General features: G+C 39.2%; 1 protein-coding gene and 1 non-coding gene across 2 annotated transcripts in view; both read left to right on the top strand.

The window, feature by feature from the left end:
- Nucleotides 1-1,142: 1,142 nt before the first annotated feature.
- Nucleotides 1,143-1,215, top strand: Trnat-ggu (transfer RNA threonine (anticodon GGU)). Its single transcript has one exon. It is a non-coding gene; the product is annotated as a tRNA-Thr (tRNA).
- A 2,968-nt stretch (nt 1,216-4,183) lies between these two features.
- The window catches only part of LOC138008037 (major facilitator superfamily domain-containing protein 12-like), a 19,459-nt gene continuing 7,562 nt past the window's right edge, over nt 4,184-16,080 (top strand). Inside the window, exons 1-8 of the mRNA XM_068855212.1 lie at nt 4,184-4,355; nt 7,922-8,460; nt 9,412-9,520; nt 11,356-11,496; nt 11,987-12,047; nt 13,259-13,941; nt 15,197-15,289; nt 15,603-15,695. Of these exons, the coding sequence (XP_068711313.1) occupies nt 7,931-8,460; nt 9,412-9,520; nt 11,356-11,496; nt 11,987-12,047; nt 13,259-13,941; nt 15,197-15,289; nt 15,603-15,695 (1,710 nt within the window). The 5' untranslated portion in view covers nt 4,184-4,355; nt 7,922-7,930. The remainder of the gene's footprint in view (nt 4,356-7,921; nt 8,461-9,411; nt 9,521-11,355; nt 11,497-11,986; nt 12,048-13,258; nt 13,942-15,196; nt 15,290-15,602; nt 15,696-16,080) is intronic.

Here is a 16,080-nt window from a genome sequence, read left to right as displayed (position 1 = left end):
GCAACAGCACTGAACTCACAGGACGCAAGGGCTAGCAAATCATTTGAAAATGGCGCCTAAAATGACAATACTATCCCAAAATATTTTTTTCGTGAAGTCGTACTGGTATGTCCTGCTTACACATTTTTTACAAGAACGACAACGAGTACGAGTACGAGATGGACTCGTTCTCGTACTCGTACTCGTTGTCAATGCTATCACTCTCTAATGTCATTTCGAAGCATGCGCAATGCGTCAACTTGAGGAAATATTACTTCCAGTTTCCGTAGCAGGGGTCGCCCTTAATTAACGATTTGCTTAAAGTCCCTAGTGATGCTTACAAAGGTCATGCCACGTTTGCGGGAAAATCTAATTATCATATTAAGGCAGTTTTTAGTAGAAATTTCCTTGAATGCCTGCAACCTGAGACTAATTAATTTCTATTCATGTCCAGCGTGGACATTTCTGGTTTACAGATCATGAAGTATTTCTCCCACAAGCATAAATTATAATTCTTGTTGACGTTTGAATACGATTTCGCTTCCTTTACTTTGCCCCATTTGATGGCGTATTTCACTTATTTATCCAACACCTGCCCCATGGATGGAAACTGTAACGAACGGGCTATAATATCTCAAGCACAGATATCCGCAGCAACTGCCAAGGAAACATACATCGGACAATGTGACACGACATTTAAACAAAGATACAGAAACCACATGTTCATTCAAGAACGAACGTTACAAACATGCAAAAGAACTTATAGTTAGCAAATATGTTTGGAGCCTGAAGAACGGACAGAAGTCAAGCAAGGCCTTACGGTGCTGTTACTGTGCGGTTACTGTGATGGGGCAATTCCATTTCCCAGTCCGAATTTGGACGAAATCCCAGTACGTCCGAGTGGCAAGTTTTCATAGAAATCCCGGTCCCTCCTACAAAATCCCAACGGATATATCATTGCTAGGGAAAACTGATATAATTTTAAAGCATCGATATGTTGTATCAAGTGAAGCTATGATCCTCGCAGTTATGAAGGCAATTTTTGCAATTGTAAGAAGCCTTAAAAATTCAGGACTTCAACCGGGTTTGAACCCGTGACATCGCGATACCGGTGCGACGCTCTAACCATTGGAACCCGCAAATGACCAGCTCCCAACGTCAGTGGCTTCATAGCTCAGTTGGTTAGAGCGTCGCACCGGTATCGCGAGGTCACGGGTTCAAACCCCGTTGAAGTCTTGAATTTTTCAGGCTTCTTTACGCAATTGCAAAAATTGCGTTCATAACTGCGAGGATCATAGCTTCACTCGATTTCATATCCGCAGTTCATATATGTTCCATTTCATATATCATTCATCATCGATATGTTGTATGATGCAAAAAGAAACATGTTTGAGATTACTGGAGAACGGAGGCAAAAAAGATAGTGCGAGGTATAATCTGTAGCTGCGTGGGATTGCTTACCCAAGTGGCCGCGGAAAAAGGCCTACTGGCTATCACCTCGTACATGAAAGAATTCTAAATGGTGCAGTCTGCCATTTCTTTACGTCACCTTCATCAACATAAGTTCCCTCACCAGTATCTTCCTCGGAGTCTTTGCCGCAACAATCGCTAGGGAGAGGGTCTTGGAAATCGGTAGGGTACATTCAAGGGCGTTTCAGTTCCTGTGCTAAACACTTTATCATGGCGCCTTTCCCAATACCTCATCTGAGCTTCTTCTTTTGGAGTGATTGCATTGGTTGCAGTGGGTTTAGGGAAGTCGATTCGTGCTAGTGAAGCCGTATTAGAGGTAGGGATGTTGTAGGTAGGGAACTTTGAGGTTCAAAAACAAATCCGTTAGCAGCAGGAAGGTCCTCACTCTCACATTGCAGTCGCTAGAAACGCAACACCGCATGAAATATCTCATATCAGGAATTTTTAGCAGAATTAATACCTGATAATCTCTGATAATGAAAATCCTATTCGCACCAAGGACTCTTTATCTCCCATTCCCAGTGACAAAATCCCAGTTCCCAGTGCATGATCAAACCCCATCATTTTCACCGAAAAATCAGTTCAATTCCAACTCCAATTTTTACTCCTTTATAACCCTCGGAGAATAATGTCCTTTTTTTCTCTCTCGGGCCGAAGTCACGCAACGCTGCTTGTCGTAACATTTGTTGAAAACCAGTTTTTCCACCAATTATCCAATCAGAAACTCCCTCAAACGTAATGTCCAATCAGTGAACTTGTGAAACTTATTGCTAAACTTCACCGCACCTAGCTACAGGCTTTTAATTTTGAACTTTATATCAATTGAATTCATGTAATTTTATATTTTTGCTGAAAAATTCTTAAATCTTTAAGACGGTAATCCCTTGGCATTTCTATTTTATAGCTTAATCCTGTTTTTGAGATCATTGTCATATTTTCGGAAATATGACGATGGCCATCTCGGTGTTGGTTTCCGCTTTCTTGTTCCATCTCCGTGTCAACTATGTTGCCTCATATATATATTTGGGAAATCTTTTCTTTAGTAGGTCGACAAATTTGCACCAACTGTAAAAATAAATTGTTAAAACCTTATTAAAAAAAAAAGAAAAAATATATATATGTATAATAAAAACAGCATAGAACTAATGCTTTTGCATTAAATTCCTACTTATTTTTGTCAAATAATTGGTTATTTTACCTGAGAGAAATTTTTGAAAAAAAAGATTCTTTGCAGGTAATGTGGGGAAATTGGCGGGAAATCGGTGCAAAAACTGAATCAGATATATGCTTCTCATTGGGCTCACGTAATAATTATTATATGTCCAAGATGCAGCAAAAGCAACTTAGTCAAACGTAGCATGCGCCATCAACGCAATTAACTACGCATGCTGAAGGCTATTGCGCAAGCCCCGAGTATGTTTTTGTAGCTGTATTTCTTTCCGAAACGTTTGGCATCCACCCTAATATTTGAAGCAAATGAAGGTTAGAAACTAATTAACTCAATTCGATATCCACGTAGGTCTAAATATATGATGACAATTAAAGAACGTCAAAGGATCTTAGGAATGTTTCAGCCGGAATGTATTGATCGTAAACTTGGGCTACGATGCTGTTTGCGAAGTAGGCTTGTTTCCAAAACGGAAACGGAAACTGCGGCCTTAACAAAAAGCACGTTTGCGACTGGCCATGCAGTTCATGTTTATACGCGATTAAAAATATAGCACGTAATTAACCGCAATGAAAAGCTCTCATGAACAGAGGAAATAACCAATGAATCCTTTATTCAGAACAATTTTCCGCAAGGTTTTGTTTTATTCATTGTCAAAGATGGCCTAGTAGCCTTCATAAAAAAAGCTGCTGTCTCGCGCACCGCTATTTTACAAAAATTAGATACCAGGAAGGGGAAGCTTGAAAAACACTTATGAGGACCTTCACTTTTCGAAAGTTAATCCCACTGGTCTAACACTAGCTCTTTCAATTTTGTTAAACTATTCTATACCTGCCATTTTTTCGAGTCAAATGCGTGAGAATTACTTCTCCTCGTGAGGGGGATTTCTAAAAACGCTCCGGCGACTTCCAACTATTTCAGAAGATTTTCCGACTCCGTTTTGCAACGGCTGAATCTTAGCGCTTTCCGTGATACAGTTACGAGTTGAACTCGACATTAAGCGCCATTTATCGGGATATTTTCGGCGAAATTGAATTGTATTTTTGTGCTTAATTTGTTTTAAGAGCAAGCCATCCGGATATGTGAATCAAGCGCGAGAAACTGACCATGATGTGTGCAATCGATGGGTTTGGTCGCAAGGCGTGAGACCAAACCATTCAAGTCTGACCTTACATTGCAATTGTCAAAATTACAAAGGTTCACAAAGAAAGTAACAATTTATTAGTGCCAGGCAGTCACTGTGAATTCTGGTTTTTAGCGACGAGAAAACACAGACTGAGAAGGTTATATCAGTCAATATCTTTGTCTACCTTAGAGCCGAACGATGTTATGACGCAATTGGCAACGAAAGTAAACAGGTAACGGATGTCGAATATATTCATATCAATGAATGAGATGGGTGGTGTCAATAGTTATCCCTTTTCAAGTCAAAATGTTTAAATACATCCTTGTTGGTGTGCGTGAGATGAATATAAAGTAATTGCGTAATAAAAATAAAAATAACAAAAACCCACGGTATTTCAAAAGCATGATCTACATCCATTGATGTAATTAAATAGTCTTGAAATCGGAGTTGTGCGAGGTTGGAAGAAAAAGAACGACCAAAATTACTTTCCGTAACAAGTTGACTCACGCCCAAGATGATTACCGATTTCTTCATTTCTGTTGTAACAGAGAGCGATTCCACGTACCTCGAGTCTTCGCTACGCACTGCGCATGCTGGCTTGACGAAACGCTGGTGAGGGGGGACGACATAAATACGTGAGACACGTGTTTTGTTTGTTTTTTTATTTTTTTATTTCGTTTCCTTTTCTATTTCACCAAATGACCCAAATCGACTGATTAGTAATGCACTTTTTTAATAAGAATATTGTTTCCCGACCCAGGCTGAATATTCCTTACTTTTCTGCCAATTTTAAACATTTTAGGTTGAAATGTATTCTTAGATTACAGCGTATGACAGTTTCCGTTTTTGAATGTATTGGTGGTTTGGTTCTACGTGCTCCGTCGCTTTTCTTTGCAGATGACGCTTCAGACGACACTAACTTGATCATTTTGGCTTTGACAAAAAGGCATCCCTAAAGCATTCTGAGTGCGGTTTAAAGCATAAAATTGTATTTTATTTACAAGCTTGCACCGCACAAAATTATACTCTTTTTCAAATCCTCAGAATTTTCTTAAATTTTCGCAAATTTTAGCCTCGATATTCTCACAAAGTAGATTCCTATGCTATAAAAAAAATAATAAAAGAGTTTAAGTTTAAGAAAGAGCAACGGATGCCAAGGAATGTCGACAAAAATAAACTCAAGGACAAAGTCACAGTTATGATCACGAATCAATATCATCCAATTACTGTAAATTAGACCTTATAAGTCGAGCTGTTAGCCTGGAAAAACTCATAGCGATGTTTCTGGTGAAGTCCCCTTTTGTTATTAATATTCCAACGAGAGCCTGATTGGCCGTGTGTGTCCTAATGCCACAAAAAGTTACCTAAATTCACAATCGAATAAAGCTGGAAAGACAAATTTACGAAATGCCTTTCTTATCAAAGGCAAGAAACCTAAACTGAATCTAAACTATTTACTGAATTAATACTCACGTGCATTCCATGCACATTGCATTCCTTTTTCACAAGTTTTTCAAAAGAATTTTTTTACATAATGAAATCGGACTTGACGAATTTGAAAAATGATAAGTGAGAGTCATCAAAACCTAATTCTAACCAAATGATAGCTAATTTTTATTCTTAACGTTCTTAAAATGTGTTGTACTACAAACTGAGTTCCTTCAGTGTATCTAAGAAAACCACATAGTTATGTTAAAAAACGTTCCAAAGTATTTGAGTTAATTGTCCTGTTTAGACTACAGTTTTACATTTCATTTCCCTTCATTTGTATATACTGCTCACAAACACAAACAAAACAAGACGAGTACCAAAAAAGTGTACCAAATGATAAACCCCAGATTTTGCGCACGCGAGCTCATGATCCATGACGTTACAAGAACTACGGTCACAGCAAACATTCGGTGTACATTGCATATGGACTTGACGTCTTTACGCATTTCTAAGGAACATATTCATACCACACGAGAGCGGGCCAAATGATCTTTTACTGAGCCCCCTGAAAGTCCTAGGGTAAATGAGATGATCTCCCACAATAAAAAAAGAGGCATTGAGAGCCGTTGACGAAGCAGTTGGAGAACAATAGCGCTTTGCTGGCTCTTGTGACCTTCATAATTAACCTCCATTTCCTGCATTCGACGGCTGTGCGCACGCAATCATTGTTCGATCCGGTTTTTGCGCAAATGTCGCTCCATATAAAATCTGGCTTATCGCACTTTTGACTCACAGAAGTCGTTAACGCTCAACCGGTCATTATACTAAATTGGTTGGAAATCTTTCATTGAAAAGTCGCCGTTGATTCAGTTGATTCACAATGGTAAGTCAGCTGATATTTTAGAAGCATTAATTAACACCTGTTTTAATTAATGCATGTTTCCCCTGTTACGGGGTAACCGAAACTGGCAAGAAACGTTTTTTTCTAAACGCTTTATACGTTTTTAAAACCATTCCGAATTCAGGGGTTTCTTAGTACATGTACAAGCAAGGAAAGAATTTAAGAGGTACACTTGTTCAAGATGAATTGCCGGTAATATAAACGGGCAGGGCTTTTGAAGCACTGCTAGTCAAATTAGCTCCTTGTCTTTTTTGACTTTTTTCTTATCAGTTTGTAGCTCTCGTGTAATCATAGACCGGACTCCGGATCGAAACAGTCAAATTAATTGATTCGTTAAACTAAAATTGACCTTGGAATGAATGTATCGGAAACCTATCGGATAACAAAAAAAAAAAGACCCTTAAGTTCCTTTTCACAGACTGGATTCTCGAGCAGTAATAAGCCTCAAAATTAATCTGTTTAGAGAAAGGTCTAATCGTACTTGAACTTCAATTGCGACATATCCGTGCATTCAAGTCTTTCAAAGCTCTTGTAGTCTCTGCCAGACTGCAGTTTGTGCATATGAATTTGAATGATGTATCTGCATGAAAACGGCTCTTCGTTGATTCTACTCGAACAGCAAAATGACTCGCTATTGTTTCAGTTGCAGCAAAGGCACTCTGAAGCTGTTAATAAAAGCAGAAATTGTACGCTTTACTCTCGTCCCTCTACTAATCAGTGATTTTTTGCGCTGGTAGCTTCAAGGATCAGGTAAAAGGACAACACAGTTGATAAGACCGACAATAGATGGTCAAGAGCCTTTGTTAAGGATGCAGATTGCATCGAGATAATTGTCACATAAAATCTCTTACATTGCATGGCATGTCCTTCTTTTATTAGTTTTGATCGCCCACCAATTCCTTTGCGCAGTTCCTGTATATTCTACGGGATAATATAGATCCCTCGCCAAAATCAACTATCATCTGAACAAAGTAAAAGTTGGGTTACTGGCTTGAACATCAACGTCGATCGCAGACAGAGAACTTGGTATAATTCATAAGCCACGCGTTTATTTTTTTTTCTAAGTAAACTAAGTAAACATACCTGAAATTAAAAACTACCCATGAAATCTTTGAATAACATATCGACTCTACACAGCCTTCGCAACACACCAAATCATACCACGCCGTACGTACGTGTGTACCTGTGTATAGAGATGTTCGTAGAGATGGATATAAAATTAATAATAAAAATCAGCGATAGTAGGTTAGAATGACGTTCGATGGTGTGAAATGCTGTGGGAAGCTGGAATGCCTAATTTACGAGAGGCAATGCTTTTTACCAAAGACAAGAAACCGGTAAACTGAACAGTCAATCTGACTCAATCATTGCGAAACTATTCACCTAAAGGACACTAGGTACATTCCATGCATATTGCATTTCATTTTTAATTGTTGACAAGCAAGTATTATATCCGACTCTAGTTTCACGATTTGAAAATGGTGAGTGAGTGATCGTAACGTCATTCTAACCTACAATCGCTGATTTTCATTCTTGGTTTTTATGTAAAACCTTCGTTTTGAGAAGGTCAAGAATAACCTCTTTCATCAGACGTCATCAAGCTATATTAAACTTTGGATTACGTGTTAAGGCCATGACAACGGTCTATTTGTTTATACTTTATTACTCGAGAGCACAACCAGTGAAGTTAGGGGATGACATGACCAATGCAAAGGGATTTTTACAAATGGAGATCTATGAACTAAGAATCTTCCAGAACAGGTTAACCTCTTATTGTTTACACAACCTTTCAGCCTTCCATCCACATGACTAGCTGCAAAAAATAACTGACAATCACTTTTTTCAGGTTTTTTCAATGAATGCACTGTATCTGCATCATAGATCTTATGATTTAAGCGAGTCACCGGCAGAGTCTCGCACACCCTTCTTTCAACGTTTTGCTTGTGGATTGGGCCACGCCATCAATGACATCACTCGACAACTTCTCTTCTCTTTCCGCCTTGTCTTCTTTATGAACGTGCTTGATCTCTCTGCCACAAATTCCGGCTGGTTGATTCTTGAAAAACAGTTGGTTCACACTGTCATGTCGCCCGTTTGTGCGATCTTGTTGGACAGAATCCGCGTTCCATTTCTGTCCCGAAAGCTTGGAAAAAGAAAGTCTTGGCATTTGTGTGCGACGATTTTGGAAGCAGTATTCGTCCCGCTGTTTTTCACTCCTTGCTACCTTTTTCAACGTGACAATGGACAAGAGCGGTTGCTGATATACTTTGGAATATTGAACGTCATTTTGGGTGTCGCCGGCAGCTTATTGGATATTTCCCATTTGTCTCTTATTCCGTTCATTGCGAAAAATCAAATGGAAGCAGTAGAATTGAGCGCATGGAGGTTTGTACATAATCCTTGTCCTTTATATACGAGCCATTCGCAATTCAAGCCAATGTCACATTGTTAAGACATCCTGTTTGTATATAGAGACTTGCATGCAAACTTCATTGTCCACTCCCCATAGGGGCTTTTCAAGGCCATTGAAATACAATCAACGAAACAAAAGAACAGAACAATAACAATAGTTCAAAATCCAAACTGGCCGGTGGCAAACCAGCTGGCTATTTACAAGTACCGAGAAGTTGAACTAGGGAGCACAACGATCAAAGTCAACGAGTGGTCAGAGCGGGTCTTGAACCGTAAAGGCAAGCGCCCTTACAACTGGGCCGCACTGCCTGCGCATGCGCATGGGTGCAGTGCGGCTCCCCAGTGCAACAAATCATCCATGCACTTTTCTATCATCCTCTAGGACAACAACAACAACGACAACGTTTATTTCATACAATACTAGTTACAATGAAAAGTTTGTCCACCCAAATTTTAATAGTAAGTCTTGTCGAGTTGGGTGGAGCAAAGATAAAATAATTAATTCTTATATTTACAATGACAAAGATTACGAAAGGAAATAATTAATATTTAAAACAAGAGCGACTGAATATTTCTGTTGTAAAGATGTGAGGTACTACAGTGAAGTACATTGAGATTCTAGTTAATTGATTGCTGATAATCTTAAGATTCAATAATATTTGACGAAAAGGTTTACTCTCAATGAAGGATATCACAAATATCAAGTTACGATTCTTTCGAGTAAAAGAAGGAGGAATAGCAGTGATAGGGAATTCATTCAATGCATTTAAAGTAGATTAATTGAAACTAAGATTATCTCAGTTTAGTTTTAAGACTCCCTTTCCTCTTTTTTCTTCAGAGTCCGCTTCCTACACTTGATAGTCATAATAATGTTCAAACCACAAATTTTAAGGTGGTAATTAAACATGCTATTTCCCATTTTAGGACTGCTTTTACCTACTTGAGTGGTATCTCGACCTGTGCTGTGGCTTGGGTAATATTTGGCCTGGACTCCAAAAATCAAATTTCTGAAAATAGTTCCAAGGATTTCATGGTAAAGTACTTGGTGTTTATTTTTATATCATACTTTATTGAAACTATGGACATTTTATTAACGTTATAATGGTTGAGGGAGATTGCCTCAACAATACGAATGTTTCCATACCATCGCGGTCAGAGTTTACACAGAAGGGGGCGAGTGGGCGTTGGGGTTTTCGGTTTTGACGGTCTTCTTTGAGATCGGTTTGTCGGTTTTTGTGCGGTTTGATCTTTTCTTGTTTCAGTGTCGCAATAAATTTCGGGTTGTTATGGTTGGCATAACTACGCGTTCTGATAGGCTTAAAAACTTAGTCAGTTCCCACGGCCTGCTCCCGTCTGACCTTGTAGCTCAGTCGGTAGAGCGGCGGAGATCTAACCCGAAGGTCGTGGGATCAATTCCCACCCTGGTCAGAGTTTTTCTCTGTCCTTGTGTGGGCCCATTTCCATCAGTAGGGCTAACGCTCACTTGGTTCATATGGGATTGAAATCTAGCACTTCACATTACACTCTATTCAGTTAACTCTGTTTAAAAACTTAGTCAATCGGCAAAAAAGAACGTACAAGACAGGATTGCGTTTTTGCAAACATTGGCGGTGTAGCAATTATATTTGAACAGACTTGACTGATTGGAGTGTAATGTGAAGTGCTGTGTGAGCGGTAGCCCTGCTAATGGAAATGGGCCCACACAAGGACAGAGAAAAACGTTGACCAGGGTGGAACCCTGGTCAGAGTTTTTCTCTGTCCTTGTGTGGGCCATTTCCATTCGTAGGGCTGACGCTCACATGGTTAATATGGGGTAGAAACCTAGCACTTCGCATTACACTCTAACCAGTTAACTCTGTTAAAAAACGAACGTACTTCCTTGTTTAGGTACAGTGCTAGGAAATATCCGTTAGTTCGCATTTGCTTTGAGCTTTGAATGGCTGATATCAGGAGTTTCTACCACTTTTGAAACTGGCCAAACTGTTTACTTTGTTTGGTGGGTATTTCGTATTTCTGCAACCGACTTTGTTTGCCCAATGACAGCTTAAAATTTAAAACCGATCATTTATCTTTAAGCCATTAGTCTAAATTTCTTACACATGGTCTAGGATAGATACGTCCTTGAAAAGGTCTTGAAAGCAACCGGTAAGTAGCTTTGCAACTGGTATTGTTTAAGATTTGGGTTGTTGTTCGGCGTTGTTTTAATTTATCAAATAGTCAGAAACCGGGACAGGCATTCCCCGGTATTCAAGTTTATTTAACAATTATTCCATGAGCGCGTGTTGGATATGAGATGGTAAATAGCCAACGAGGCGCGTACGCGCCTCGTTGGCTATAACCAGTCTCATATCCAACAAACGCCAATGGAATAATTGTTTTATTAAATTCCTTAAACTCCAAAAATTTGGAAGTACGAGATACGAGCGAAAAAAGGGAGAAAATCCGAGCGAAATCGAGAAAACTTGATGAAGATGCGATGTGTAATACCTTGATGTCAGACAAACGTAGGCTCATCACAAAAAAACATTTCTTGACTTTTCGCGTACCTCTAGACGTCGGAATTGATCCAAACTTTCCACTTTTTTTTTTTCTTTTCTGGCTTTATTCAGAGAGAAATTTCGCTTTCCGGCGGAAAAAAAAAAAAACAAGCTTAGCAACGTTTAGCGCAATCAATTTACCATGTAAGGTCAAACTAAGGTATATAAGCTGATAACCGAGATCAAATTCAACGAGTGGTCAGAACGAGACTTGAATCCGGGAACTCCGGATCTCAAGGCAAGCGCCCTAACCACTGGGCCAATCAGAACACGCGAAATGCATCATCCGAGGTTGAGAATTTAATAAACACTTATATCCCTTATTTTTTAGGTAATGACTGTAATATTGGTAGGACTAGGGCTTTTGCTTGCTATGATATTTCATGTTGGAACTAAAGAGCCTCTTTGCACGAACGCGAATCCCGACATCCCCTTGAGGAAATTATCGACCTTACAGGCGGCAAATTTCGCGGTAAGTTTGGGCCTAGTCTATACGCTACTCTGTTTTAAATTTAGCTTGAAAGCCCATTGCAACATTTCACTGAGTCCGTTTTCTCGCCTAGCTAGTTAGTGAAGCAGGACGCGTATGTACGGATTACCTGAAGAAAATAATCAGCTCTTTAAGGTAATAAGAGCACGATCCATGGCGTAGTGAAAGCTCTGGCCTCAACCCATGGTTGCCCACTTTTAAAATCTTCAGGATGATGCCTTAGTCTTTTGATTTGCCATGTCATATTGCGATCGTTGTCTTGTCTTCTATTTGCTCTTTTTAAAACCGATGTTTGATTTGTTGAATCCTAAAGAAATCTATAACTGAAACAATGGACACTTAAACTTGGTCATTACCAAAACTGAACCTTTGTTTGTGATGTGGTTATTTTTTGAGAAAGCAGGGTAACGAGAGTGGTAAACTTGGTTTATTGATTAATTCCTATTGTGAATTGCATTTCCTTCCTTCTTAGAGTCTAACATCTTTCATTCCGTCGGACGCTCGTGGAGAATTGATGGCCCGTCTTGCAACAGGTTGGGTGTTTAATTGTAAAAAAAAAAAATACTACATTTTTTTTCAAGAAAGTCACAAACAGTTCAGCTGGAAAGAGCTTGTTGGACAAAGTAAATCGTGAAGTTTGAAAAAGAAAGTTTTAAAGAAAGTTAAATAAGTTTAAAAACTTTCATCATTCAACGTTTGTTTGTCTTGGTGAGCTATACAACCCAGGCTGTGAATTTGTTTTCTTTAACAGAACAGATCTGGTTCTTCAAGTCACTCAAACTTTTGCCCTCGTTTTGAAAGCAGTTTCAAGATAAGCTCTTTCAGCTTTATTGGGTTTATTATTGGTCAACCTATTTTTAATATCTCATTTAAGGTGGCTCTTGTCAGTTTCAACAATCCTGGGAGGATGTCTTATTAGTAAGAGCGATTAACTGTGCAACGCTATTTTAAGTAGCGGCAAGGTTATCACACCATATGAAACACCAATAATTCCTTAATTAACAAGTTGAATATGCACTTATTAATGTGACGTAATAGGTCACCATGGACACAAAAAAGCCATCTAGAACACCCCATATTTTGCCTTTATACACTCATATAAGGAAGAACATGAGCTCGGTGACCTTCAATTTTCATTGGTGGATAGTGATTAGCTGGCTAACTTTAAAGATGAAACTTAAACTCTCGTTAAAAAAAAATTTCCTGGCCCTCAGCGAGTTCACAGCCACCAAATTTTCTAGCTGCAAAAAAGGTAGCTATGAATCAACTCCTAAGAACTTCACCGAAAGTTTTATCTTAGCCTGCTAATCTTGTTAAGCAATGATTGGTGTTTCAATTGACACCATGACATTGTCTTTACGCGAAACAGTGTTGTAGAATGAATCGTTCCAATAAGCATTCACTCGGAATTGTTGAAACTAGTTTGAGCCACCTTATTATGAAAGCAGCCGACACATACAGAGATAAGTCCACTAGAACTTTGTTTTCAATTGAAGAAGGAGGTTTAGGACAAATCATGGAAGTCTCTCTCCTATTTATTGACCGTACGGGACTCGTAATCGGCAACTCTTTGCCTGGATAATAATCCTGCGCTATAGCAACAGGATTGTTAAAATGATTTAAAATACATCAGGCTAAGCAGTTTTTAAAGCAGAGAACAGAGATGAGGCAAATGCATGCTACTATGACCGGCTATGAGACGAAACAATTTTCTTTGTTACGAGTCTTCTTTGTTGCATTACAGAATTAAATACTGAAACAACCAAAGAGCGGGACTGTCCATCGCGCAAAACTTCTCGTGTTAGTTTCTGCGATAGGATCCGATGCACCCCTATCAGTGACCAGAAGGAAGAGTCAGCGACAACAAAGAAAGACGATGCTCCGAAAGAAAATCTTTCATCGATATCAAACAATGTTAACAGCACTGTTGTTGACAATAGAGGCTTTTCTGGTAGTGCAATGAAATTGAGTTCAGATGCTGATTCGAATGGCAAAAGCGACCAAAACAGAGATTCGAGTTTCCCGTCGCGCAAAACTTCTCGTGTTAGTTTCTCCGATGGGATCCGATGGACAACCATGAGAGACCAAAGGGAAGAGGAGCCAGCGTTGCCGAAGAAGGATGATGTTCCGGAAGAAAATCTTTCACCAAGCAATGTTTACTGCGATGGTGTTGACAACAGAGGTTTCTCTGGTAGTATAATGGAGCTTAATTCAAGCGTTGTTTCGAATGACAAAAACGTCGACAAAGTTCCAGCACCCATCAACCTCCCAGCTGTTTCACTGGAAACCAAGGGCGTTTCTTTATCCGAGACTAAGGCAAACAGCAAGCCTTTTATTATTTCACGCGACAGTGAAGCCGCTCTTCCATCACGAAAACACGCAAAGAGGACTATACGAAAGTGGCTCATTGATCCGCGCTTATACATGGTAAGTATAGATGTAATTGGTTGACAGACATTGAAAAGACAGGATTGAGGTCACATGTATTTCTTTGCCGTGAAATCCAAATGAAGTTCACATGTTACCTCCATTAATTTTCCGCATCTTAATTACAGAATGTCCATTCTGAAACTGGGCATCATTATGTTGATAATTTACGCATAGTGCCCATAATGCATATTTGGTAGGTACCCAAGATGCCGTGTGGTATATGTTCTGACCATGTGCTCTCCTTCATAATGGCCGCTCCAATTCATTGATGTGTTTAGGAGTGATCTTATCGTGTTCTTCGCCCTCCATGCGAGCCAATCAACATATATATCACGCAATAATTACACAAGTCATCTCAAGAGAACATGAAGAGTAAAAGAGCGATTCTTCCATAAATGACCCTATTCCGATGAAAATTATTTGAAATATTTTTTTAATTTCTGTGTCAACCTGCGTGATTAGGGACTTTTATATTCTACGACGAGGACGAGAACGAGTACAAGTTTTGACTGCCCGTTTTTAGCGGAAATGCTAAGGAAATTTATAACCCGTACGCTTAATCTTACTCTTTGTTAGCAGTATAGGTTGCTCAGTTATTCTTATTGCTGGTAACTGAGCCTTTTTGCCTATAAAAAAAAAAAAAGCCAAAACTGCTACCGTGTTGTTGTCTTGTTTTGATTCGACGACATTTTTGCAAAATCTCGTACTAAAATGACGGCGGGATCACGTTTTTCCAGCAAAAATGACGCTGGTTTGCGCGGGCTCACTGTTGCCTTATGAGAAAATCTCGAACTCGTAGTCGTTCTCATTCTAAAATCTAAAGCTCTCCATTAATTCAAAGATGACACCTTGTTGGTCAGTTGGTATGAAGGTGGAATAAAATCAACGGATAAACGTTCACAACCTGAGCGCAAACTAATACTGAATAAATATCAAATAATTATCATAGGGCACCTACTGGGATTCGAAATATTACCTCATGTTTTTTTGGTCACTAGAATCGCAGGGTATGCAACTTGGATTACATGAACACTCGTAAATTCTTTCAAAGACTACAAATCGCACTCGATTTTTTTTCGCCGTCTTTGAAAGCAATTACTCGTGCTTATTTATTCCGCACTCTAAATCATGTGATTATCAACATTAAAAGAAATGAAACGGTTTATACAACAACAACTAACAGCACTTCTTATTACAGCCCAAGGCAACACTGAAGCTCAATGCCCCTGTCCTTTTATAATATTATCTTCAGGTTGCCGTCGTATATTCCTGTACAAGGGCCTTACAAAATCACGCCTATTCTTATCTGCCGCTTTTCCTCATTTACAGACTTCGTCTTAGTAAGGTATGTACAGATGTCAAATGATTGTATCAATAGGCCATTCTATAACCAAAACTAAAAGAGTCAATTTGTGGCCATGAAGAAGAAACTATCTTTTACGTCAGATACGATATCGCCAGTGACTGCTCTTCAATCTGCTTTGCGCAATATCGCTTGCCGGCTTTTAGGAAACTTTCTAAAATTTAAGGCCAGCTGTGCCACATCTTTTTTCAAAATTGTGAAATTTTGCAAATATTATATACTAGATCAAAACGCTGTGTTCATTGGAAACAGTTAAGTGTAAAACTGCAATTGTAGCTTTTTTTTCGGTTTTCAGGAATCCATTGCTTACCTGCCACTCATTATGTTTATCAGTGCCACTGTATCTTCTATACTTTCAAGGAAGTTTGTTGGGATAATTGGAAACAAGGTAAGGTAGATTAGGTAAGGTTACGTAATATTAGGGACAGAAAAGGACACAAGCAGACGTCTATGACCCACCAGTCTCGATCTGCGATGGAATGTCAGCATAATCCATCTTTAGAAGGGCTACTGCTACATTTTTGGAGGGAAAACGAGGCGGTTTTGTATTCCTTGCACGATTCACAATATTCCATTAAGACGTGGCCAAACGCTCGCAACACTTCAAAGCAACATCTCGCAACATTGATACATGATGTTGCGACATGTCTTGAAAGGGCTGGCCAATCAAATGCAACATTTTCAACGCAACACGTCGATGTTTATGTACTCCAGGCCCCTGGCACGCAACAAGTGGACCCAGCGCGCATGCCCTAGTGCAACAATGTTTCGTG

The sequence above is a fragment of the Montipora foliosa genome, chromosome 6, assembly GCF_036669935.1.
Source record: "Montipora foliosa isolate CH-2021 chromosome 6, ASM3666993v2, whole genome shotgun sequence".
In the NCBI taxonomy this organism is placed as follows: Eukaryota; Metazoa; Cnidaria; class Anthozoa; order Scleractinia; family Acroporidae; genus Montipora; species Montipora foliosa.
The sequence above is the reverse complement of the archived record's forward strand: the minus strand, read 5'-3'. Positions and strand labels throughout refer to the sequence as shown.